This window comes from Passer domesticus, chromosome 10, assembly GCF_036417665.1.
Source record: "Passer domesticus isolate bPasDom1 chromosome 10, bPasDom1.hap1, whole genome shotgun sequence".
Lineage (NCBI taxonomy): Eukaryota > Metazoa > Chordata > Aves > Passeriformes > Passeridae > Passer > Passer domesticus.
In genome coordinates, this window is record NC_087483.1 from 28250745 (window position 1) to 28275742 (window position 24998).

The following is a 24998-nucleotide window of genomic DNA, read 5'->3' on the forward strand; positions in this document are numbered from 1 at the left end:
GGGCGGGCGGGACCGAGCGGGGCGGGGCGGGGCGCGCGGCGGAAGCGGCGGCGGCGGCGGCGGAGCGGGTCGGCATGGAGCCCGGGGAGGGCCCGGGGCCGCTGGACCTGCACGGCGACGAGGAGATCATCGAGGTGGTGGAGCTGGGCCCGCCCGGGCCGGGTGAGACGGGGCGCCCTGCGCCACGCAGCGGGCAGGGCCTGCGGGGGTCCGGCCTCCCGCCGGGGCACCGGGAGCGCTGCGGCCCCACCCCAGCGCCGGGCCCGGCCGGTGCATCCCCGGGCCGCGGCCTCTCCCCGCGTCGCGTCCCGTTCCTCTGCGGTTTCCCGCATCCCCCGCGGTCCCGCCGAGCCGCGCCCTGACCTTCGCCCTCTGCAGATGACCTGGCCGAGGAGATGGAGGACGTGGACTTCGAGGACGAGGGGCCAGAGGAGCCCGATGCCGAGGCTTGGGAGTCGGAGGATGACGAGGGCGTGGAGGACGGCATGGAGGCACAGGACGACAGCGAGGTCACGTTCTCGCTCCACTCGGGTGAGTGCTGGGCACGGGCAGAAGCAGCTGGGAACCCCTGGGGACATGGTCTCATCTTGGCTGTCCCCAGAGTCCAGCCGTGCAGTGTCCCTTGCTAGGCTGCTGTCTCCCAGCCTTCCTGGGACAGCCGTCAGGACTCAGAGCTGCCCTGGGCTTGTTTCTGCCGTGTGCTCTGGCAGAAGAGCCCTTTGGGCCTCCCATTCCATTAGCAGCTGGCCCTAAGCTCAGCAGAAAGGCTGTGCCCCTCCTCTCCCGCGTGAAGAATTGATTCCCACTGGGCTGGGTTGAGAGTTCAGATTGCTGATGCCCCACCCAGACCCAGTGCTGCACGGGGTTTGGATCCCTGGGAATGTCAGGTGAGGCAGGATTGGCACCATAGCCATGTAGCATGTCTTTGCTCTTTTGTGAAGATTCTGTCTTCTGTGTGAGCCTTGACCCCAAGACCAACACGCTGGCGGTGACAGGCGGGGAGGATGACAAGGCCTTCGTGTGGCGCGTGAGCGACGGGGAGCTCCTGTTTGAGTGCTCAGGTGAGGTGCAGTGAGCAGCTGTGTCCCCTCTCTGCAGTGTCCATCTGCACACCTTTTTCTCCAGCTGTGCTCCTGCCCATCCTCCATAGCTTGGCCTGAGCAGTCTCTGTCCCCTGATGTTTACAGGACACAAGGACTCGGTCACCTGTGCTGGCTTCAGTCACGACTCTGTGTTCGTGGCCACAGGTGACATGTCTGGGCTTATCAAAGTGTGGCGGGTGGATGCCAAGGAGGAAGTGTGGTCCTTTGAGGTGGGGGACTTGGAGGTGAGTGGTGCTGTGGGGGGCTCCCCAGCCAGGAAGTGGCGTGGCAGCACTTTGGTGACGCTGCCTGTCCCTCTCTCTGCCCAGTGGATGGAGTGGCACCCTCAAGCCCACGTACTTCTGGCTGGTACAGCTGATGGCAACACCTGGATGTGGAAGATCCCCAGTGGGGACTGCAAGACCTTTCAGGGTCCAGCATGCCCAGCCACATGTGGCAGGATCCTGCCCGATGGTAAGTGTGAAATGGAGTCTCTGCAGTGTGAAATGTCACCAGCTCTGTGTGGGCCATCTGCCCTCCTGCTTCCCCCAGCCTGTGCTGAGTGGGAGGTAGGGAGATGGGGGGCTCTGTCTCTATCTGCTATCTGTCTCACCCAGGGAAGCGAGCAGTGGTGGGCTATGAGGACGGGACCATGCGCATCTGGGACCTAAAGCAGGGAACCTCGCTGCACGTCCTGAAAGGTAAGCAAGAGGGAAGAGGTTTGTCACCTGGGCTACTCCCTAGCTGGCAAACAGCCCGTTCTAGTGGGCTCTGACCTGCCTGGGTGGAGAGGAGGCATCCTGTGAGGGCAGGAGGGAGCCTGGCACAGGGTTTCTCTGTCCCCAGTGATGGCTGTTGCTTGCCGGGGTGCTGGCAGAGCCAGGCAGGGTGGAGGCTGCAGGGTGGTGTGTTTCAAGGCTCACTGGGTCTCTGTGGAGAGGGCACATAAAGCTCATACCCGCTGCTCACCCCCCAGGCCAGGATGGCCATCAGGACCCCTTGACGTGTGTGGCCAGCAACCAGGATGGCAGTTTGATCATGACGGGCTCTGTGGACTGTCATGCCAAGCTGATCAACTCTGCCACGGGCAAGGTGCGTCTGTGTGGGCCAGGGGCAGGGCCAGGGGCAGAGCCAGGAGCGCTGGGTTCCCCCCAGGTCCCCTGTGCTGGGCCGGGGCAGAGCCAGGAGCGCTGGGTTCCCCCCAGGTCCCCTGTGCTGGGCCGGGGCAGAGCCGGGAGCGCTGGGTTCCCCCCAGATCCCCTGTGCTGGGCCGGGGCAGAGCCGGGAGCGCTGGGTTCCCCCCAGGTCCCCTGTGCTGGGCCGGGGCAGAGCCGGGAGCGCTGGGTTCCCCCCAGATCCCCTGTGCTGGGCCGGGGCAGAGCCGGGAGCGCTGGGTTCCCCCCAGGTCCCCTGTGCTGGGCCGGGGCAGAGCCGGGAGCGCTGGGGAGCCCTCCCAGGCGGGGCCGGTGTGCGGCCATCGGCAGCCGGCAGGCGGAGCCCTCGCGCTGCGGGTGGAGCGCGGGCTGGGTGGTCCCGCCGGCTCCTGGAGGGAAGTTCCCTCCTGTTTGCTCCCAGGAGCTGAGGATTTGGGGCCGCGCCTCGTTCTCATGAGGGCGCAGGCTCGGTATCGAGTGCGAACGGGACCTTTGTGCATCTGCGTCTCTGCCCTCGGGGTATAGTGTCCCTCCCTCTGCCCAGGTGGTGTGCGTGTTCAAGATGGAGAGCGTGACCCCCAAGGCGCCCATCAGTGAGGGCGAGGAGGCAGAGTCCAACTCAGTGGAGTCGCTGGGCTTCTGTAATGTGTGAGTGTTGGGACAGCCCCTCTTCAGTGCTACATCTTACAGGGCTTGTCATACAGATCCATCTGCATCCCTTGTGCTCAATCTGCTGCATTTCTCTTGCCTCCATCTCCATTCTCCCCAGCTGGGTGTGGAGATGCCAGATCCCTTTGGTATGAGGCCAAGGGACACCAGCTGCTCAGCCCTCCCTGCAACTGCTGGGATTCTGGGCTAGCCTGATGGACCACTGCGTGGCTGGGATATTCTCCAGACAGCTGTTTTCCTGCCAGGACATTGTCATCTTCCCAAAACATGGGCTGATTGCTGACTTGCTGTACTGTTGGGTTTCCCAAGTGGGGTGTTTGATGGCTCCAGGGATCAGGTTGTCCCCCATCTTCTCAATGCATTGTAGCCTTCAGCATAGGGTTTGCCTTTTACCTGGAGCCTTCATGTGTTTCCATCCCTGCTTCCCCATGTCCCATGTAATGCCTCTTCCCCTGTCTGTAGGATGCCACTGGCTGCTGTGGGCTATCTTGACGGCACACTGGCTATTTACGACCTCTCCACACAGAGCCTGAGGCATAAGTGCCAACACGAGGTACTGCACTCCGCCCTGCCCAGGCCTGGGATGTGGGCTTTGGGCCTTTTGGAGATCTCCCTTGGAGCCCGAGGGCCAGTTCCCAATTTGTACTTCTCCCTTAGGCCTTGGGCTTCCCCAGAGGGCAGCCACAGTCTCTGCAAAGCGGATGTGCTTGGCCCTGGGGTCTGGCTGTCCCGGGGGGATGGCAGACACCGTGAGGGGGTGGGGTGCAGAGCGGGAGCTAAGACTTGCTGGAGGTCCCCACTGTGGTCTCTGCCTGCCCCAGTCAGGGATCGTGCAGCTGCTGTGGGAGGAGAGCTCGGCCGTGGTGTACACCTGCAGCCTGGACGGGGCTGTGCGGCTCTGGGACGCGCGCTCGGGGAAGATGATCAGCGAGTACCGAGGGCACTCTGCTGAAATCCTCGACTTCGCCGTCAACAAGTGAGCTGGCAACCCCTCGACCCCTTCCCTGCTGGGTGGAGGGAGCAGTGGTAGCAGGGGCCTCCAGCCTCGGAGCTCACAGCACAAGCTGCCTCCTCTTTGAGTGCCCTTGTGGTCTGATCCCAAGGTAGGGGACAAACCTATGTCCATGCTGAGACTTGAGGGTCTCAAGGGGGAGTGCAGCACTTCAGAGCTGGGCTGGGAGTGATGATCAGGGATACTGGAAGCCCCCAGCCTCCCTCTGAGCCCTGTCTCCCTGCAGGGATGCCTCCATTGTGGTGACCACCTCTGGCGACCACCAAGCCAAAGTGTTCTGCGTGCAGCGGCCCGATCGCTAGAACTGTGTCGAGGGATGGCGTCCTGGCGCTGCCCTGTGCCTGTGTACAGAGGGACGAGGGCCATGGTGTCACCATCCTTCTCCAGTGCGTGCTTTGTAATTTTTCCAGCCTGCCCTGCTTTGCCCTCACCATCTAGGGGCCAAGCCAGGGGTTTTGTATGAAGATGTCTTTAATTATATAAATTATTTCACTTAACTGGATGCCATCTACTCTGCTTGTTGGGGGGAAGAGGAGCTGGGGAGCTATGCTCCCTCCTCAAGGATCTCCCTGGCATCCAACCATGGCCTGAGGATCAGTGGCAGAGACTCCCATCCTAGCTCTCCCTGCTAGGGGGGAACGAAAAGGTCAGTATAGGGGGGTGCAGGTTGCTAGCTGAAGGAAAGATAATCCTGCTCTGTACAGTCCAGGATTTCCCTAGCAGAACACACTATTCCCAGATCTGGGTACTGTGCCCCAAAGTTCACCAGAAGGCATATGTTCCACAATACAGGAATTATCTCCCTTGGGGCTGTGACTAAACACCCCTTCCAGGGCAAGGTCACATGTGTTGACAAGCCAAAGCCTCACAGCCCTTTAAGATAGAAAGATCTTCTTTATTAATGAACCCCAACAGTATTTCTTCAGATACAGGAGTTTTGAACTCAAATACTCAGAAGAAAACAAGTTAATATTGCATTATTCTCATAAGAAATACTGCAACTTATTTCCGGTAACATATTGCAAAGCGAAACAGCTTGAAAAGAAAAAAAAAATTAAAAAAGAAAAGAAATTAAGTCAATCAAACTGGAATTAAAGTTTTGTTTCTTGGAACGATCGAGTCCTCGCAAGCACAGCTCGTTTCTGCAGATTACTCCCCCAACTGTCGTACAAACAGACCCCGATTGCTTGAATTCCTTATGAGCCCACAGAGGTGCAACATTAAAAGCTACGATTATCGGGTAGCAAGTGCTGCCCCAACCTTCGTCCTCCGGCAGCCTCAGTGACTTGGTGTTAACGGGTTGTGAATGTCTTCCCCCTGAAAGGATGGAGAGAGGGGTCAGCAGAGCCCCAGGGGCCTGTGGGCTTGTGCTGGGGCACACATAGCACAGCTCTCCAAGCCAGGCAGGCACTGCTGGGTTGGAGCTCACAGGGTCTATGGCTGCAGAACCAAGTCACAGGGCTGTGGGAAGGGGCTAACTTTTGCAGACAAGACAACCCTGCCCCAAAGCAGCATGCAAAGGGGACATGACAGGACAAACAGAAAAAAGGACACCATAGGGCTCTGGGATAAGCAGAAGGTAAGGGACCTGAAACATGTTCACACAACTGCTCTCCTCCACCCACTTCACTGTGGGCTGCTTGTTCACAACAGGGAGCCAGGTAGCATGGTGGCCTGGCCCCAGCCATCAGCTGGCCAAGGGCAGCCAGTGACTCTGAGGAGCTGCAGACACACTGGGCAGCAAGACCTTGTCAAATGCCCACAAACCCCAAGGAAGGACCTGGCTGCTCTGCCTTCCATGAGCTGGAACTGCCCCCAGAGATGGACAAGGCAGCTTTAATATAACAGGGAAAAAGCCCCCAGGAATGCCACCAAGGGATTGGTGGGGGGAAATGGAGACACCAGGGCTTGCAAGGCCATATATGACCCTTTTGTGAAGGACCTGCCAGCACAGGGTTTTGCTTCAGACCCAGCTCCTCACAGTACATCTGAGGCTGTAAGCTGTGGGTCACCCCCTGCCTGCCCTGGACTGCAGTACGCCAAACTGAGCAAGACTGAGCTCGTGGCTGGCAGAGAAGCCCAGAGAGCCATGCCCTGCTTTGCTACTCACGTGATTGTTTTCATTTCTTTCTTCTCTGCGTCTGGACGGGCACGGTTGAGCACCTTGAGGAAATCTGACGTTTTCGCCCTCATACGCGTGTGAATATAGGCCTGTGTTTCATGAGGACAAAATGGGGACATGTCAGGAGCCTTTCTTCATAGCCGAGATTTCAGGACACATCAAAGCCAGGTCACTCTGAACAATTACCCTCATTTCTGTTCTTGGAAAGGAAACAAACCAGATCCAAAAGGGAAAAATCCTACTTCACTGCTAGAATAGAAAGTCTTGTGTCCAAGAGCAGGAAGAAGGCAATGATGCATCACTTGCCACCCCTGCACGACTGGGGAGGGCAGTGGCAGACCCTAATGAGTTCTGAAGAGGCACCCCTGTCCCCTGCTTCTCCCCTTCAGCAGCCAGGTTAGATGGGCTGAAGCCACCCTGTGTGCCCCAGCCCTCATACCTTCGAGCACTTGATGTGATAGTGCAGGTAGTCCCGGAATGTGTGGATCAGGTTTATGGTGTTGTCTCTGGCTGCAGCATTGGTGTGACGGGGGAACAACACTGAAATGAGAGGCCAACACAGACCATTAGTACCTCCTGAGGCTGCCAAGGCCTTCAGGATCAGTGCTGGAGGCTTCAGGATGTACTGCATTGAATCCCTGCCTTGCTCTCTATAAAGAGCCCTTTACTCTTGACACATACCAATTAAGCAGCACTTGTGATTTTAAATACAAGGCTTAAGAGCACTTTTCCACATTTCCCACAGCAGCCTGTGCACTCTGCAGGATGCAGGCAAGGCCAGGTGTCCAGAAACAATGGCACTATAGGAAACCACATGATGCTGTATCAGTGTTTGGGAGATGCAATTGGAGGAGCAAGCTGGGAGGCAGACCAGGGCACCCAGACTGCTCAACCAATTTCAAGATGCAGTCTGCCCTGGGGTCTTGAAATTGGTTGTGGATCTTTGCCTGGCAGCTTGCCAGCCCTGTACCATAAACAGGCTTGGATACAAGCAGGTAGCTTGCTCTTTCCATAAGCTGGTGCTCTGTTAGGTGTCCAAGATCCGAGGGCTGAAAGAACATTTTGTCTGGGTGATGATCTCACCTGAGACTGTCAGATCAGATAACTGGGAAATTTAGTCTCAACAAGAACAAAAGTATGTGCCATCCTGGACCTCTTCTTTCCATAGCTGACAGCTGCCCAGGCCTCAAGGCTCCATTTCCAGCACAGGAGGAGGGCAATGCTATCTTCACCTTTCCCTGCAGTGTCTGTGCTCCATCTCTGAGCTCCAAACTACAGGAATGCTGGCCTGAGACACCCTAATAACACACTCAACCATCTTGAAGAGACCTTTCCCTTTCAACAGAGCAGGGTTCAGACTCCTTGACACTGCTACCTAGGGGGAAGTCATGGCTCTGCTGGCCAGCACCTCTGGCAGGAGAAAGTGGCTCATCAGTGTTTGGAGAAGAGGCAGAGCTGGAGAAGCAGAATGCACTGCTCTGCTGCTGCTGACTGCCTCTGCTGCTCAAGCACTGCACAGCTCCCTGCAGCTGGACTACCTACAAGTATAGTTGCATGAAAAGTTTCACAAGAAACCTCCAGTTTCCAAAATATCAAAAAGCCACTCTTCCCTTTGCTTCCAAATACTGAACTTATTTTGTAGGCAGACACTAAACTCACTGTCCACTTCCACATCTTCTTGCCCACAGCAGAGCTGAGGTGACCTGATACAGAAAAGGGACACTCCAAAGGGGGCACACAAGACAGAATGCAACCCCAGAGTCCTTGCAGCCCTGAACTGCCCACTTCAGCACTCAGGGAAGGTGAATTCCTTTCTGTTTTTCACGCAGCAACAGGAACCTCTTTCCTCCCCAAGCATCCCCAAGCCTCAGAGCTGCCTGCTTACCAAAAGTGATGTAGCCAATGTTATCGCCAACAGCTGCATCCGTGTCTTTCAGCTCCAAGGGTGGCTCCCTGTGGCTGAAGAGCACCTGTGGGGCTGTGTGACTGGCACGGCGACCCTCCTTGAACTCCTGAACAAGACAAAGTGAAGGTGATTCCCACCGTGACCTTCAGCAACATGCTGGGAAAGCAAATGGGGTTTCCTCACCCAAAGGGCAATGAGCAGAAGGTGGCCCAGCTTTCCCTGAACTGATTAAGTTCATCAGGCCAAACACCCGGAAAGTAACTCTTTTTCCCAGCAAAACCAGCCCAAAATAGATGGCTGTCCTGGGTTTACACATAACCATAGCACAGCCCCTCAGCTGGGGTGCCTTTCAGTGTGTCACACCCCTGTGTGCCATGGGTGTTTTGTGGAAGGGACACCTCAGTCTGAGCAAGCACATGAGACAGCACAGCTCCTGCTGGAACTTCAATGCTTCCTGTGAAAGTGCACAGTGCCCATCACTCCGAGGAACAGGAATTCTCAGGAAGGGCTGCAAGGTCTCCATCACATCTAGTGTAAAGGTTCTGCCATTTGAGAAACCAGGAGTCTGCCCAGATGCATCAAGAGGCATCTAGGGGCTTGAAACTTCTATGTGAAGCCTGCTCCTCTGAACACTTCCCTACACCTTGAAACAATACCTTCAGGCAGGGAGAGCCCTTCCCCCACCTCTGACAGCAGCACAACCCCCACCTCACAGGAAATGTACTGGCTGTGCATTTCAGGAACTGTAAGGACCATCTCTGTGTGGGGCTGGGGATGTCCAGAGACCATTCTCCTGCCCCAAGGCAGAGCTGTCTTCCCTCTGCCTCACTGACCTCCATCCCAACCTACACATTATCAGCTACCCTTGGCCTCTCCTCTGAGCAGTTTCCCCTGGGAAAGGCAGGGGCATCCGTGTCCCCTTTAGAGTAGATCACTGGGGTTTCCTTAATGAAATGCTTAGCTTGCACTTCTGCCTGCTTCTGCCAGAGGGTGAAATGGTTCAAATGGTTTCACTGGTTAGTTAATGGTCACATTTTCTCCATGAGAGCCCAGATGAGCAGACACCATGCCCAACTGTGTTATGCAAGAGCAATAGCTGGAGGGAAAGAGCCAGTGTGACTCAGAGTGGAAATTCCTGTGGCTGGGCAGAGGCAGGGTTTGCTGTTATAAAAACCAAGAATTCGGGACATGAAGACTCCAGGACAGCTGCTGCCTTGAAGCACTGCCATCTTCCCAGGACCTTCACTAACCCCATTTTGTTCACATTATGCCTCCCTTCCCATTTTAAAAGCTGAATTCCAGGCTGAGGGATATGCTTGGTGGGGGAAAACCTCAAAGTCAGAGCAGATGTCCTGTCTGTAGCTAATGAACACAGCAAGAAGAGCAGTGAGGATTTCCACTGCAACAGACCCCCTTCTGATGACACCCAACACACCTACACTGGTCTCCAGCAAACTCTGCTGTCCATGAGCCTGTCAGCAGCATGGGCTGGCACCCTTGAACAGGTGCGTTAAAGATGCCTGGAACACCCTGCAGGCCCTGCTCCATGGCCATGCCCAAACAGGAGGCTGGCTCCCCAGGAGCTTAGGCAGATGAGTGAGGTGGGCCAGTGGCACAGATGAACACAGGTACAAGCATGCATTTAGCCTCCCCAGCTGCATACGGATGTCTCATTTTCCCAAGGCTGCACACAGTTGTTCACAGATATGCAAAATGCTTCCTAAAGTCTCTGAATGCTTCCTAGCTAAACAGCAATTGGAAAAGGTAGCTGAGTCCAGACTTGGCATTACGACACAAAATTCACAAATTCAGTATATTCATAGCTTTAAAAAGTTGAAATTTGAGAGCTGTCACACTGTGTTGCTGCTGAGTGTTTCTGCAGCATTTGAGCATTAGCAGTATGAAACTTCAAGGTGAAGACCATTCTCAGCTCCTAGTCAGGCATGGCATGACATTGTCTCACCCTTCCTCTCCCTTTACAGCCTCCTCAACATGCTTGGGTCCTCAGCTGGCTGGAGATCCCTACACCATAGCTATCCACATTACAGGGCCTCAGTGTGGGGACTGAAGTATTCACTGTGCTGTTTCTCATCTGTAACACATAATACGCTTGATTGTCCAAATGAGCAAGACTATTGATGATACAGATGCCAATGCAAGAGCCAGGAAAATACACTGTGCCTATTAGCATGTTCTTCCATCCCAGTCCAGCATGGAGCAAAGCATTTTCATGTGTTAAACCGCCTTTGTGCTCGCTTCAGCAGCTTATTTGGCAATGCTGCTTCAAGCAAGCAGGCATCTGAATTGAGGAGCAGACCTTTCCCTGTAACTCAGTTTCCATACCTGCATAAACACCTTTCCAATCACCACGTCATCGTCGTCCTTAAATACCGTGCTGAACACAACCGTGACACGGTCCTTCTTTGCCTCAACATACCTGCAGGTGGGAGAGACAGAACCCACCTGTGAACCACAGCTAAGAAGTTCAACTGGACAAGGAAGCAACTGTGTGACAAGGTCAAGTAGATACAACAGCCATTCACAGGCCTGGCTGCTGTAAATTTCCCCTCCCTGAGACAGTATTTACAGGGAGCACAACATTTCTGTTGGGAGTGGCCAGTTCCTCTCCTGCATGCAGCCACAAGTGATGCCACTAACAGAGACTCTTGTGTAACATCCCAGCAGCCCGAGGCATAAGCATTACCCTCGTGGGATACTTGTGGCAGCCTAGAACAGGCCCTTATTACCCTGGGCAGAGCACAGAGCAGGAGGATTTCCTGACTTTCCACCAAAACCTACAGCTGTGCACAGGAGCAGCCTACTGACCACTGTCCAACCCGTGTGCTGTTTGGTTTGAACACTTACATTGTCTCATCATCCCTGTAGTGGATGACTGCTCTTTTTTCTCCTTCTTTGCCCTCTTCCTGGAATTTGAAATACTTCTCAAAGACTGAAGCAAAGCAGTTGCGCTTCAACATGCCGGCTTGGTGCACAATGGCATCCTTGTCTGCAGGAAGGTTCTCCAGGTCGTAGAGCAAAGAGACATTGTAACCTGGGAAGGGACAGCCACTAGCTTTAATAATCTACATAGGGCCTTAATGAAAGCAGAGACATTTTTTTTAAGAGACACCTACAGTCCCATTTTTGCCTTAAATCCTCCCAAAAGCCCCAGGGGTGAGTTCTTCCCACTCCAAGCACTTGCCAAAAGCCATGCCTGAACTCGGTGCGTGGCCATGGCAACGTTCCCGGGGCTCCTTCCCAAGCTCCCAGACACACGTGCTGGCTGAACTGCTCCCAAGTTTTTGCAGTGAGTAGGAAGAGATGTTGTCACAGGTAACCATGGTTTTTCTGTGTCTTACAAAGCATCTTTGAGAAGAACAAAGACCCCAACCGTGAGGAACAGAGGCTTCCTGGAGGAGGACTGCATAAAGAATTACAGCTTGTGCTGCAAGCTACTTCATTCCTGACGTGTCTGAGCCCCTTTTAAATTGGCAATTTCAAATTGCAATTTGTTGTATAGAGAGCCTCAGATATCAAGCTCTTCAAGTGCAGCCTTCATATGAGCATTTCTCAGGTGACTTAAGTAACTTTGGAATTGCATTCACACACACACACAGTGCAGGATTACCTGATTCAGGATTTATCAAGTAACTTCCATAAACCTTCTTCAATACCTAGAAAACAAATTAAACATTGAGCGCACAAGCTATCAAGACTTGTTTCCTCCTGCACAGCCTAGGCCATATTTGGTCTTCTTTTAGAAGTATCAAATTACAGCACCTGCCTTCCCTAGTCTAAGAGAAGTTAGACAAATATTAAGTCATCAGCTTCTAGTACTATTGGCTGTTCCTGCTCTAGGGAGCGCTCCCTGAACTCCACTGACAGGGGACATACTGCAGGAGAGGACTCAAAACTGGAACTTTTTCAAGTTCTTGCTAGTTGGATTTGTGTAGGGAAGAAGCCTTATAGCTTGTGTCTTCAAAGGAGAACAATCAGCAGAGCCCGACACCCCAGACCTGAGGGCTACCACTTTCCTTCCATTCAAAGGCAGATGCAAAGCGTGCCTGGTCCCTCTCCTCACAGGCCAGCAAGTTCAGAGCACACCATGGCCTGGTGATCACACACTGTCTCAGCCTACTGCACGAACAGATGGGGACTGAGAGGAGACTGCCACGCAGGCTGGATGCCTCCCAGAAGCAGAACCGCCTACAGCACAGCAAAAACCTTTCTTCAAACGTAATTACTGCTGAATTCTACATCAATGGCAATTTCCAACTGAGCCACAGCTCTGTGTCAATGAGGGGGCTGGGAACAGGCAGTATTTCACAGAGAAGAACACAACAGTGTTGGGGTAGAACTGGCCCTCCTGGGATGACACCCACTAACACGTGGAAAGGATACACAGACTCTGCATGCCAAAATCTCCTCTAAGCAGAGAGCCTGCCTGCAATGGTGCAGGAAGATGCCCTGTCTTAGCAGGCAGCCCACTCTGCGTTCCTCACAGTGGGGTTTCACCAAAGACAGAGCAGAACAAGCAATGTTGTCTGCAGGGAAGTACAGAAAGCAACATTATGACAACTGGAGATTGAAAAATGGAATTTCTGTTTAGTCAGTACTTCCAAGCCAGTCCTGCAGAGATCCCATTTTCCTCTAGAAGTTTATAGAAAGTTGCCTTTCCCCACAACCATGGCTGCTGGTGCACAGTGCTGTCAGCCACTTGCTACCACAGGAGTTCTCTTGGGTTCACACACTGCACTGATCCTCACTATACATGCTGGGAAGTCTCCACCATTTGGGCTGCTTGACACTCCTCATGCCAGCAGCAGTACCTTCAGCAGCAGGGAATGCTGCACCTAGAAAGCTCTGCATTCAGAAACCAGGAAAGCAGGACACTCAATCACATCTCCTCTGACTTAGGTGGGTCTTATGGCAATTCACAGGAATTCACTTTGGGTTCAAATCACCCATTTCTCACCAGACTCACAATAAACTGATGGAGTGGTTCCCTTGTTTTCTTCCAAGGACAGTCACCCAGAGGCAAAAGCCTGCTGAAAAGCCCTGGGTGAACCCCATTTGCTACCATGTGGAGATTTGAAAACTGACTCAGGAACTGAGTCACACTTCCTGCCTTGCCATCCAACCACAGCTCAGAGAGGCTCCTTTTTTCTACCATAAATGGCCCTCTGCAACCACAGGGCCCAGTCAACAGGAACTGAGCCTGGGACTTCACACAGCAGCAGTGAAAAGGGAACCAGTCTGAAAACCAAGGTCTGCACACACAACAGGAGCCCAGCACTTGCTCTCAAGTGTGGTTAGGAGTCAAAAGAGAAGCACCACAGCTCTGTCTTGGTACCTTCCTTCACTTGTGGGCTCAACACACCAGTCAGGGAAACTATCTCTACATGGTCAGGGCTCGCTCTGACCTTGTGAAATTAGCAGTGCCTTCTGCCTTTCAGGCTGCAGGGTCACACAGGATGACTACTTTTTCATGAGAGCATGAACACACTTGCCCCTGTCTTTCAGCAAAGTGGAACTCCTGGTTGGCACAGGGCTGCTCCTTTGACCAGTGTGTGATGGGAGCACAGATGCTTCTCTAAGGGTCAGATGTTAGATCCATCTACATCACAAAGGCACTGTCACCAACACAGTATTTGGAGGCAGGAGGTCTGGAGATGTTTACTCACCTCATCAGCACCGTGTTCTTGGAGCTCCTTGTAGAATTTCAGAGAAATACTGACCATCACTTTTGTCTTGTCTCCATTGGGGTTTGAAATATGGTAAAGGACTCCATCAAAATCTAAGAAGCAAGCAAGAAAAATATGAGGGACCAGGAACCAGCTCCTGTTTCTGAGCAAGGTTTTCCCTACAAGTTCTAGTAACTGTATAAAGCAACACTGCTCCTCTTGCTCCAGCCCTCACACACACAGCAAGAAGGAAACCCGCAATTAAGGAAAGTGGCAATGTCATGTAGGGAGACCTGCTATCATTCACAGGGCTGAAACTATTTTGACACCTGTCCATCACAGAAAGCTTTAGTCTAGTGTCATTTAGCATCCCTGGCAAATCCACTTGCGCTCAATGCACAAGGATACAAACATGCAGAGACAGGAGCCTTCTGGATGGCCAGCACAGAAAGTGACTGACATGCCCACCAGGCCAGAGCTGCAGCCTGGAGGAGAAAACCTCTCTGCCAGCAAAGGCAGCACAGCCACTGCCTGCTGTGAGCTTCCACTTCACTGCAGAATGGGCAGGGAGGGCAGCAGGAAGGGAAGGGAACCCTCCAGCTACCTAGCAAGCTCCACTTCCCCACAGAGCTTTGCAGCTTACACAGATTCCTGATAACAGAAGGAAAAAATCAGTTGTTGAACGAGTACTTGAACGTTCTTGGCATTTCTCTTCCTGAAGAGCAAACTTGAGGTGATGAATCCATTTTGCCTGTCACCCTAAGTCAGCTTGCTAACAACCCAAACCAGATGGTGATAAAGACCTCATAACAAGTAGCATCAAGGGCAGGAGTGGAGAACAGATGAGGTAAAAGAGAAGAGCTATGTAGCAGGCACACACAAAGCACTACCACCAGTGAACTCTGTGCTCTAGGGAAGTCCCAGGGAAGGCAGTTGGACAGAGAAATAGTGGGGCAGCCAACACTGAGGGTACTGCAGGGTCACCACATCGCCCCTGCCCAGTGGTGTGGGCAGACTGTTCAAGCCAGTCCTTGGTTCAGAGAAATCAAGAAAGCTGCGGAGCTTACCTGCAAATGTTACTTCTACTGCCTCTGGTTTATTTCTAAAAAGCAAAGAAAACAAAGGAGGTAAATGAGAACTCTAACAGCAGCCTCCAAGCTGTGAAGGAAAGAGGATTAATTTCCAACACCTTATTTTTCACAGGCAGCTCTTCCTCAAAACCCTTTTATCTCCTCTGTCCAACTAGTAGTAACCTCTGACAAGAGATCTTAGACTTCTTCCCCTTCCTATAAGCACCACTTTTACCCCAGATGACATAAAATAGACTTTGAAGCTGGCACAGATTTCTATTATTTCTAGTTTATTAATAGATTTTGACATCACAGCTTTCCAGTTAGAAATTTCTAAGAAAGCTATTCCTTCCTAAGAAGTTTGTTTTCACAAGCACACGCTCTGTACAGTATGGCCATGACACAGGTTTTGGGACAGAGGATCTTTTGTAAGGTCCTGCAATAGCAGTTCATGGAAGGAGCTGAGTAATCCTTCCTGACACAGTGCCCCCCTTGCCATCAACACCAGTTCTGCAAATGCATTGATATAACTTTCTTGCAGAGAAGACCCCATTTGCAAGTTAGGAAAGTGTTAGTAGTGTCAGGAGCAGGTCAAAGAAGGAAACTTTCCACATGTTCATTTCATCCTGCCCCCCTTCCAAAACACCCCAACATTTTGCTAATAGCCTCTGCAGAAAAACTGCAGCTCTGGATGTGCTCTAACACTGTCCTGAGTGGTCTCTGGTACCCCCATCAGCAACAAAACCCTTTGCAAGTCAAAGGCACATCACATCTTACACTGTGACTATGAAGATTAAACTGCTTCTTAACAAACCCTATTTTGACATTTGTTCATGATCTGTAAAAGAGTAGGACTCCAGGAAAGATGTAACTGCTTCTGGAAGGTTATTTCATTGGGACTGCACTACCTAACTGCTTTCACAGCTCCAAGGGGACTGGTATTAATAGGTCATCCTCCAACAGGGAATTGATGCAAAGGTATCTCCACTGCTGAGAGCAGGCATGGAAAATGAGAACAGAATAAAAATGCCAGTCTGCTACTGCTGTTTCACACTGTATCTCCATTTATTTTTCAAAAGTAGATGATATTTGAATACAGGCTAATAATGCTGCTGCTAACAGAAATCTAGTCTCTAACAGCTCACTCCCACCTGCCTGAACCAACATACTGAAATAACTCCCCAGAGTAAAGTCAGTGGTCTCAACTATGCTGCTGCTGCCCAGAGATCAGCTTCAACTGTTTTGCCAAAACTTGCTCTTCCACACACTTATGTGCTGCTGGGTACTGCTTACACTGTGGTACATACACTGAAGAAGGTGGGGGGAAGTGATGACTCAATATCTATTTTCCCTGAAAATATTCTGTAACAATTTAAATTATTTTATCTCAGCAGCAAGCATTGTTTTTTCCATTAGCTTTTCTGCAGCCAGTCTCTTTCCTGGAAGGCAGAAATGACCACAATGTGATAAAACTCAAGCTGGGCGATACAGGGAAACCAAGACACTGCATTGCACTGATCCCAGACACCAGGTCAATAACATTTTACTCCAGCAGAAAGGGAGGAATTAACCCCCAGATGGAGAACCTAAGTGAAAATGAGGAGGTGTTCCTGCTTCTTGAAAGTGATCAGCTGTGAAAAGCAACAGCCCTTTTTTTCATCTGAAGGCCGGGGAGCCTCTGTCTTTTGTGTCACCTTGCTGAGGATAAAAACAGCACACTTGAAAGAAGCAGTGCAAGTGCACCCAAAGCAGGTCCTTTAGTTTAAAAGCTGTGCCAGCTACCTGTGACCTCTCTTGCTTTCATCTCCCCTCCCCAGCTGGGCCTGAGACAGGCTCAGCAGGCATCCCTGGCTGCATATTTAGCTTGGGCTCTTGGAAAGGGGAGCTATTCCACAAGTCATGTCCAAGCCACGTCTGCTCACTGAGGATGGCTCAGAGCAGAGATGAAAGAAACTCCCAGAGATCCCACTCGGTCAGTTGATGCAGACGTGTTCCTCTTTTAGAGCACCACACTCAGACGTGGGAATCGGCTTGGATGGCACTATAAGTTTTTATAAAAAAAGAAACCTATGTAGGAAGCTTTAAAGATAGCACAGCCAGGCACATGAGAGCTAGGAATATTAAATAGGATGCATCCTTAAACCTCTGTTCCATCTTGTCGGAATTACACCTTTCAAACCCCATTCCCCACACACACAGAATTGACACCTCCCAGAGCCTCCGTTCCTAGCAGAGCCTTCCAAACACAGCACCTCCCTCTGAGAAATGCAAGCAAGTGGCTGACAGTCCATGCACTGGAGTGTCACGAGGAAGTGAGGAAGGATGATTCCCCATTTGGTTGTCCTGTACCCAGGGGATGGCAGGAAGATCACTCATCACATCATGGAAGAAGTCAGCAAGACCCTGCACAGGAGCCAGTTGATGGCCCTGCACAGAGCCTTTGTTCTGCACACAAAAGCTCACTGCTAACACAGCTGGGTTGGAGCCTGTTATTGTGCAAACGTCATTTCTTAGAGAAGTTATTTGAACGCTGATGTCCCAAGTGGCTCAGTTCCGGTACTTGGGGATGGTGAGGAGGGGGAGTATTTAAGAGAAAAGAAGGTAACTGGGCAGAACTTTGGGTGCTGAATATTCAAGCACTTCCCGGCACAGCCTCAGTGAAGCAAGAGCTCACGTGAGCTGCATACAGAGCTCCTCGCAGCCACGCCGGCCCTGTCACCCACAGCACAGTGGGTTTTCTGCCTCACCGGGCACACACTTCAGTAACCCAGGCCTGGCCTGGCCCAGGGGAGGACAGGGAAGAGCACTGGAAGTGTGGCTGGGAGCAAAGTGAGCCCCCTTAGCCTTTCACAGTTCAGGAGCTTTACAATCACAGTGTTTAAAGTGCTTCTATTTATTTCTCTGGCTCACCTCATGAAAACTACCCTGGCTACTTAAAATCTTTCTCCAACAGAGAAACCACTCAGTTTGCTACCCGGATTGTTGTTCCCACCTCAAGAAGTCCCCAGGCAGAAGAGAGAGGAGCTCTCACCTCCAGCATTCCATAGTTTCTGGATGAGCAACAATGCTGCAGGTCACACACATTTTCACTTCCCCTTGACCTTCCAGCAACCCCATCTTCTACCACCGGAAATCGCTCTATGGAGGCACAACGTGTCCTCTCTCTGTTCTGTCCTTCCTGCTCTCATGCCAGCGCTGCCTCAGTGCAGAGGAGTCACAGCAGGCCTGGGATGGGGCCTGCACCACTGAGGGTGGCTACCAGCTACTGTCAGGTTACTGGCATGATCCCAAAGAGCTCTGTCTGGTCTAGTGTGCTCTGGTGTCCTTTGCCTCCATGAGAAGACTCTCCACACCCATAGCAAGAATTGGCAGTTTAGCAGCTTGGTGCTGAATGACTCTAAATCACAGCCATCTCCAAGTCCCAGCCGAACTGTAAATCCCAACTGGGAAGCCAGGAGGTCTTTTGGGGGTCAATTCTTCTCCTGAACCAAATCTCTGAAAACAGACTAAGCCAGGACACCTCATCTGGTCCTGAGGCAGAGAGCTGCTGTGACCCTGCAAGCTTCTCACCTCCAATGCTACCTGAACCACAGCATCCCTCAGTGACCTTTCCTGCCTGCTACCCTCTGCCCTGAATGGACAATAAAACCAGCTCATACCAGGAATAACTGAGATGGCTTCCCTCTGCACTGAACACTGAATCCAGACCAGACCTTTCTGCAAACCCCTGCCTGAACTCCAATGCTAAAATGGCAGCTGTTCCCAGCAGCAGTCTGTTTTGTGATAACAGTTATCAGGTCTGAAGTCAAACCCACACCAAATCCCATCTGGCCTCTGCTTGTAACAATAAAAGACCCTGACAGGTTTTATGTCTTCTTGCCTGTGTTCCTTCTATTCATCTCCAAATGGCTCCTACGCCCTGTTTACCTAATACAGAGCCAGCTCCAAATCAGATTTTTCACCCTGGCAGAACATCCGTGAAGAGCCACAGGTGCCCATGGAGAGACACCAGCAAGCACTTAAGAGCCACAGCAAATCTTTTTTCTGACAGCACTTCCTCACTTGACTCAGAGAACTTCCATGTTTCATTCTCAGGCCACAAAGGCTCTTAGCTGTACATTACGACAAATTTAAGAACCTGGCTGACAACCATACTGAAGCATCTCCCACACCACAATTAAGGCCTCTACCAAATAATGGAGAACAGCAATTATTCCAAAAGCTGCAGGCACGCAGATACCCTAACCTTGTGTTCCATAGGAGAGGGGAAAAAAGGGGTATTTCAAAGCTTAAAGCTCTGAGCAGAGCTTTCAGATCGCTGGAGTCAACACAAGATTTGGATAAAGTGATCCAGATTCAGTGACAGACTGCAGGCTCTCACTACACAAAGGTCTCCTCAATAAAAAAAATTATGAGCAATGACTAAAATTCTCTGAGCAGTTCCTCCACTTCTGGGCCTCACTGAGCTAGCAAAAGCCTCTCTGCATAAGCTGCAGGAGCATATGCAGTCAAAGAGCTCCCATAGCTCTGGCAGCACACCCACCATGAACACGAGCAGTGCTCTGTCAGGTGGGTGGTGCTGAGCTGAGTACAGCACCCTACACATGCCAATCCTCCCCTCCTGGATAGGTGACCCCTCCATGCCCAAGCTCTTCCCTTGCTGTGTGCCCAATAGCCTGGAGGAGCGGGCTGGTAGGAAAGCAGTGGGATTCATAGTGGACAAAGCACAGATGCTCCTGCAGCATGCTGGCACTGGCAGATCCCCTTCCAGCCAGATCTTTGTCCTCAGCTGTCTTCCATCCTCAGCTGTAGGCAGCTAGCCTGTGGTTCCCCACCAGAGAGATCCAGAGTTGTGCCAAGTCTCTGGGTAAGAGCCTCATTTTGCACACACTTTTACTGTGTTTCTTTGGTACAGTGATGGACACCAACTCTTCTCTGCTGTCAAGCATTGGTGGATGCAGTGAGAACCACTCTCTGAAGATAAAACAGAGCAGGCTCCTCTTAGGAACCCAAGATGAAAACTGAGGCTGGAGTGATGATAGAACCACCTGTGAAAGCCTAACACATTTCAGATCTGGCTTTTCTTCCCTCCTGCTCCCCATGCTGTTGCACAAGAGCGGAGCATTATCTACTTCCAGACAGAGATGGTTCACAACCCACTGTTAATGCTAAGTCACCTTCCCTGGTGTCCAAGCAGGACGTGCTGTGACAACCCAGGAGCTATGTTCCAACACCTACAGCACCTTCAGTCGACATGGACAGCCAGGGTGTACCACGAGCACTGTCCATGCCAGCAAATCCCAAACCTGCTCTTTCTGCCAGCAGCATTTCCCCAGCACTCTGCAGTCAGGCAGACTGAGTTTCAGCAGGTGAGGTTGTGCCTGGAAAGATGTGCAGCTCCAGGCTGGGCTTGTGAAGACACTAAGCCAACACCTGCCACTGCTGCTGAAGGAGGGAGATCTGATCCCTGCTCCATGGTGAACAGCCATGACACAATGAACGGGATGAGGAAACTCATCTAAGCTAAAAATACCCAGTTTTGCCTGTTTAATTTTAACCTAGGTCACTTCCCCAGTCCTGTTTCCCTTGAAGCCACAAAAATGTCTGTGTCAGCAAGAATGAGAGGGTGGCAGAGGAACAATCTGGTTCTGGTGGGGGCTCTGAGCATCCCTGAAACACTGGAGCTACATATAACTATGACCACTCCTGAAGAGAGCTCCTCAGTAGTGCCTGGCAGGATTCAAGGCTCCTCTACCTTCCCAGCACATCAACAGCCTCCAGACACTCCTGTCTTCCCATGATGAACTCCAAGTCACACCATGAACACAAAGTTCTCACTGCCTGGTTTCAGCCAGGGTTCAGGCTCTGTGTCTGGAAGGCTCAGCTCTGCAGCACACCATCATCAAGTGTCCACAGGTGGGAAATGCCACAAAGCAGGTGGGTGCAGCTTCAGCCCAGCTCCTGCTGGCTCACAGGAACCACTCTGCAGCAGGGAAGTCCAAGCTTCAGGTGATTTCCTACGCAGCTAATTGTCAGGGAGCCCTGCAGAGCTGCACCTACTAATGGCTGTAAAGAAACCAACAATTTAATTTGAGATTATCTTCCCTCTGCCCCCAGCCTAGGAAAAGGCACGCTGTACCCCAGCTATGCAAATTTGTGTTCTTTTGCACAGTGAATAAATAATAAGTAACAGTTTGAGACAGATGATTAATTTACTAAAGATTTCGAGTAAGCTATGTATGACTGGAAAACCAAACCCTAAGACCAAAGCCCTGTGCCACACTTTCCCTGGGGCCAGTTAAATTAGGGCAGGACAAAACTGGATGGCAAATCTGTTAGGGTCAAACAGAATGAATATTCATCAGACACAGAAGACAATCATCAAAATGTTTTACACTTAAAAGTGTTTGTGGGGTTTTCTTAATGTCTGTGCATTTAGCAGAGGAAAGCAATGAGAAACAGGATTTTCCATCTGGTAGAGCTCATCTTCTCACACAACACTTCTACCAGGAATGGGAAAACCCACCTGTGACACAGGTAACATCTTCCAGGCAACATCTCATGTACAAATGAAATGGTCAAAAGCTTATGGAAGCTTCCTCTTGACATGTAAAAAAGCTCATGAGCCAACCTCATTTCAACAAACTTATTTCTAGGTACTGACCAGATATTCCCACATTGCAGCAGCAAAGTCCTAACTCAAGTTATTTCAACAGATTCTGGTAGCTTCAGGCTTTTATTTTAAAATGTGGTTGGTTTAAGAGAACAGATTTAAACAAAGAAATTACTAGAACTAAATAAGAAAAAAAAATCAGATGCATTGAAGTCCATGATCTGTTACCACCCTGATCTAAATATCATGTTTCAACAGTGGCTGTCCAAGGAGGTGAGATTTGCATCAGGTCTGCCCACAAAACCAAATTAAATTTGAAATTATCCTGTTTACAGGTGGATGCTGCCAAGCCCCAAGGACCTTGTCCAGGGAATACTCTTAGGAGTGGGTTAGGCCCTGTCTCAAGTGCTGATCTCTGTCTGCAGTCCTGCCAAGGTACCTTTCACACTGGGAACTCCAGGGACAGCTGATGGACCTCCACACAGAGCAGATTTTGACATATATGACAATAATGGCAGTTAATGAATTCCATCTTCTAAATGTGACCTAGTTCTATGTGACAGGGTGAAATGTGGAATGTCTCCCACCTGATACCCAGGAAAGCTCTGCAGGAACCTGCCAAACTATGGCTGCACTGCAGCCCATGTCACAGGACAAGTCTCTGGCAAAGGATTTGGAAAGGAACCCTGCCCTGCCCCACTTCCAGGCTGGTGCTGAAGCCACCAGGCACACCTGGCTCTGAGACAGCCACTACTGACAAATCCCTGCATCACATCTGCTGCACTTCTGGTTAGAGCAAATAATGTACACCTAACTCTGCCCCACTGTCCAGCTCACTCCTCCCAGCCACCAAATTCTTCAAGGCTTGTCCTTGCCCTGTCCTATACGCAGCCCCAAGATACACCTTGGAAAACCATCACCAAAATAGCAAAATACAGGAAATCCCTTCCTGCCTCCAGGCAGAGCACCACAGGAATAACCCGAGAGCTGTGGCCATTGGAAAAAAAAAAATAAATCACTTGAATAAATATCTTGTAACATCCATTCCTTAGAAGACCTGAAACCAGGAGAAACCTCCCTGCACTTGCCTGGATGGGGGACCCCAGCACAAGCACAGAAGGAAATTCAGAAGTAAATGTCTTCCTCACTTTCAGCAACACACTCAAGGCACAAAGCTTATCTAGAACTGCCATCTAAAGCACAGAACATGCCACAGATGACTAAAAGGCAGAAGCAGAGCACCATCAGCCACCCTCCAAACTGATCCAGGAACAATCAGTATGTCAGGCACACGTGCCAACACACCAGTGAGGTGGCTTTGCCATGCAGCAGAATGGAGATCTCAGGGGCCTGCAGGCTGCTGCAGGGTGAGCAAGCACAGCTCTGCTCACAGAGCCAGAGTTTTGGGGTGCATCTGAAGCTGAAAACTGCCCCTCCACATCAGATCAACAGGGACATGTGCACATTCTTCTCCCTCCAGCAGGAAGAGTGCCTTGGCACAGACTAGTGATTGAGGAGCTGTTCTGACACTCCCTGTGAACCTCTGGACATGCCATATTTTCTAATGGAAGTGCTGCAATACCACAGTGGTCAGCTGGGAGCTCTCTGCCCAGTGCCATGCCTGTACTCTGGGGAAACTTGTTGCATTAAATGATCAAGGCTCAAGACAAATCAAAATCTGGGACTCAGCCGTCCTCCAAGGCAGAGCAGTCTGTAAGATTATTTTATGGGAAAAAAAACCCTCCAAAACAAAACACGAATCTGAGCAACAAGTCAGCTGGGAGTGGGGGGAAAGCAGATTGCATGCAACATTCTGCACGCAGAAGGCTGAGAGCTTCAAAAATCGCTGGAGAAAAAAGGTAGCACAGAAGAAGGCACCTGCCTGGGGGGTCCTCTCCTGGAGCAGCCGGAGCCCTGCCTTGTGAGGCGCCAGGGCAGGCTCCACCCCAGAGATAACGCCACTGCTCTGCCTCTCACGGCTCTGTCTGTGTACAAAGGTGTCTCAGTCGGCAGGCAGTGCACGGAGCCCACAGGCCACTCGTTGCAGATAAGGACACTCATACTTAAAGGGCTTCCTTCCAACCTAAGCTGTGTCCTCACAAGCATATTTACAGCCCTGGTGCAATACAGTAAAAAAACCCACTGGCTCCCCAGGGACTGAACTGTCCCAGCCAGAGAGGGGGGTGTGACCTAGACCCCCGAGGCCAGGACACCCTCCAGGCTGGCAGCAGCGGCCGTGGCTGACCCGTGTGCCTGCCTCCCTTCTGCTCGACACAGCAAAGAGCGAGCAAGATGCAATTTGCTCCTCACCCCAAAGCAAAAGGCTGAGGCCATGACTCCATACTCAGGCTTCCTGTTCCCCGCCTCCCCCTACACATTCCGTACCAGCGCCGGCACCAGGCTGATGGAGCCCACTTTACCCACAGCAAACACCCTGCAAATCCACCTTCCTCCCTTCCCCACTTCCTCCCCGTCCCGGCCATGTCCTCCGGTCCCCCTCAGCACGGCAATCTCCGGTACCCATCCCAGAGCCGTCCTGCTCCCCGGGGCTCTCCCTGCCCTGGCACAACGACCCCATCCAGCCCCACTCTCCCCCGACACTGCTCCCTCATCCCCAGGCTCTCCCCCTGCCCATCCCGCCGCCCGCAGCTCAGTTCCCGCACCTCGGCCGCCCCCCGCCCCCCGCAGGCCCCCACGCCGAGCCCGCTCTGCCCCCGCCGTTCCCGGGCCGCCACCCGGCAGCGCAGCACCCGCGGGCTCAGCGCCGCTCGCCAGCCCCACATCCTGCCTTGTCACCCTCCCCACCTGTCAGCCGCACCCTCCCCCGGCGCCCCCCGCCAGGCTCCACTCCGTGCCCGGCCGCCTGGCACGGCCCGGGCCCCGCCGCCGCCCCCCGCCCCTCCCTCGGTCCGCCGACCCGTCCCCGCCCCGCCCCGGCCCCCCTGCGCCTACCCGGCGGCCGCGCCCTCGAACTTGAGCGTGAGGGTCTCCTCGATGATGCGGTTGTTGACCTCGAGCAGGATCATGTCGGTGCCGGGAGCGGCTCTGAGGGAGCCCAGCCCGCTGCGCGCACCGGGGACCCGCCCGAGCCTGCGCCGCCGCTTCCGCTCTCGCGCCCGCGCGTCACTTCCGGCTCCGCGCCACCGCCCCGGGCCGCCTTCGCCACGCCCATACACGATGACGTCACAAGGAAGCTCCGCCCCCGCGGCGGGAAAGGGGGGGCGGTGTCCCCAAAATGTGGGGGGACACGGGGTGTCCCCTGAATACAGTGAGACACGGGGTGTCCCCAAAATGATCTGGGACACAGGGTGTCCCCAAAATGCGGGGGGACACGGGCTGTCCCCGAAATGCGATGGGACACGGGGTGTCCCCAAAATCAGATGAGACACGGGGTGTCGCCAAAATGAGATGGGACACGGGCTGTCCCCAAAATGCGGGGGGACACGGGGTGTTCCAAAATGAGATGGGATACAGGCTGTCCCCTGAATGCGATGGGACACGGGGTGTCCCCGAAATGCGATGGGACACGGGGTGTCCCCGAAATGCGGCGGGACAGGTGCAGGGGTGCACTGGGATGTCCCCCTGGTACGGGCATCGCCGCCAGGCGGGGTGAGGCAGGGATATGTGCTGTGCCTGCGGCTTGGGAGTCCCCAAAAGTGTGTGGTCCCCCCCGCCCCGTTAATTGA

At 52.6% G+C, this 24998-nt stretch overlaps 2 protein-coding genes across 2 annotated transcripts; one reads left to right on the top strand and one right to left on the bottom strand.

The window, feature by feature from the left end:
- Positions 1 to 3: 3 nt before the first annotated feature.
- Positions 4 to 5029, top strand: AAMP (angio associated migratory cell protein). Its single transcript, XM_064434861.1, has 11 exons — positions 4 to 162; positions 379 to 531; positions 942 to 1061; positions 1188 to 1327; positions 1412 to 1556; positions 1700 to 1783; positions 2059 to 2174; positions 2781 to 2884; positions 3368 to 3458; positions 3727 to 3881; positions 4144 to 5029. Exons 1-11 carry the CDS (start codon positions 75 to 77, stop codon positions 4217 to 4219), a joined length of 1272 nt encoding a protein of 423 aa, XP_064290931.1. The 5' UTR covers positions 4 to 74; the 3' UTR covers positions 4220 to 5029.
- On the bottom strand, positions 4792 to 24453 carry ARPC2 (actin related protein 2/3 complex subunit 2). The gene is made up of 10 exons (XM_064434865.1): positions 24265 to 24453; positions 14697 to 14731; positions 13630 to 13742; positions 11574 to 11619; positions 10811 to 10997; positions 10289 to 10382; positions 7925 to 8051; positions 6479 to 6579; positions 6028 to 6128; positions 4792 to 5234 (listed from the first exon to the last, which is right to left on the bottom strand). Exons 1-10 carry the CDS (start codon positions 24336 to 24338, stop codon positions 5210 to 5212), a joined length of 903 nt encoding a protein of 300 aa, XP_064290935.1. The 5' UTR covers positions 24339 to 24453; the 3' UTR covers positions 4792 to 5209.
- Positions 24454 to 24998: the final 545 nt, after the last annotated feature.

Excerpts from the sequence above, each read along its gene's own strand:
- AAMP (XM_064434861.1), top strand. The coding sequence starts at position 75 with ATGGAGCCCGGGGAGGGCCCGGGGCCGCTGGACCTGCACGGCGACGAG. Across the intron at positions 1,328-1,411 it reads TTGAGGTGGGGGACTTGGAG|TGGATGGAGTGGCACCCTCA; the intron begins GTGAGTGGTGCT and ends CTCTCTGCCCAG. Across the intron at positions 1,557-1,699 it reads TGGCAGGATCCTGCCCGATG|GGAAGCGAGCAGTGGTGGGC; the intron begins GTAAGTGTGAAA and ends TGTCTCACCCAG.
- ARPC2 (XM_064434865.1), bottom strand. The coding sequence starts at position 24,338 with ATGATCCTGCTCGAGGTCAACAACCGCATCATCGAGGAGACCCTCACG. Across the intron at positions 10,383-10,810 it reads TACAGGGATGATGAGACAAT|GTATGTTGAGGCAAAGAAGG; the intron begins GTAAGTGTTCAA and ends TCCCACCTGCAG. Across the intron at positions 6,129-6,478 it reads ATCACATCAAGTGCTCGAAG|GCCTATATTCACACGCGTAT; the intron begins GTATGAGGGCTG and ends CATGAAACACAG.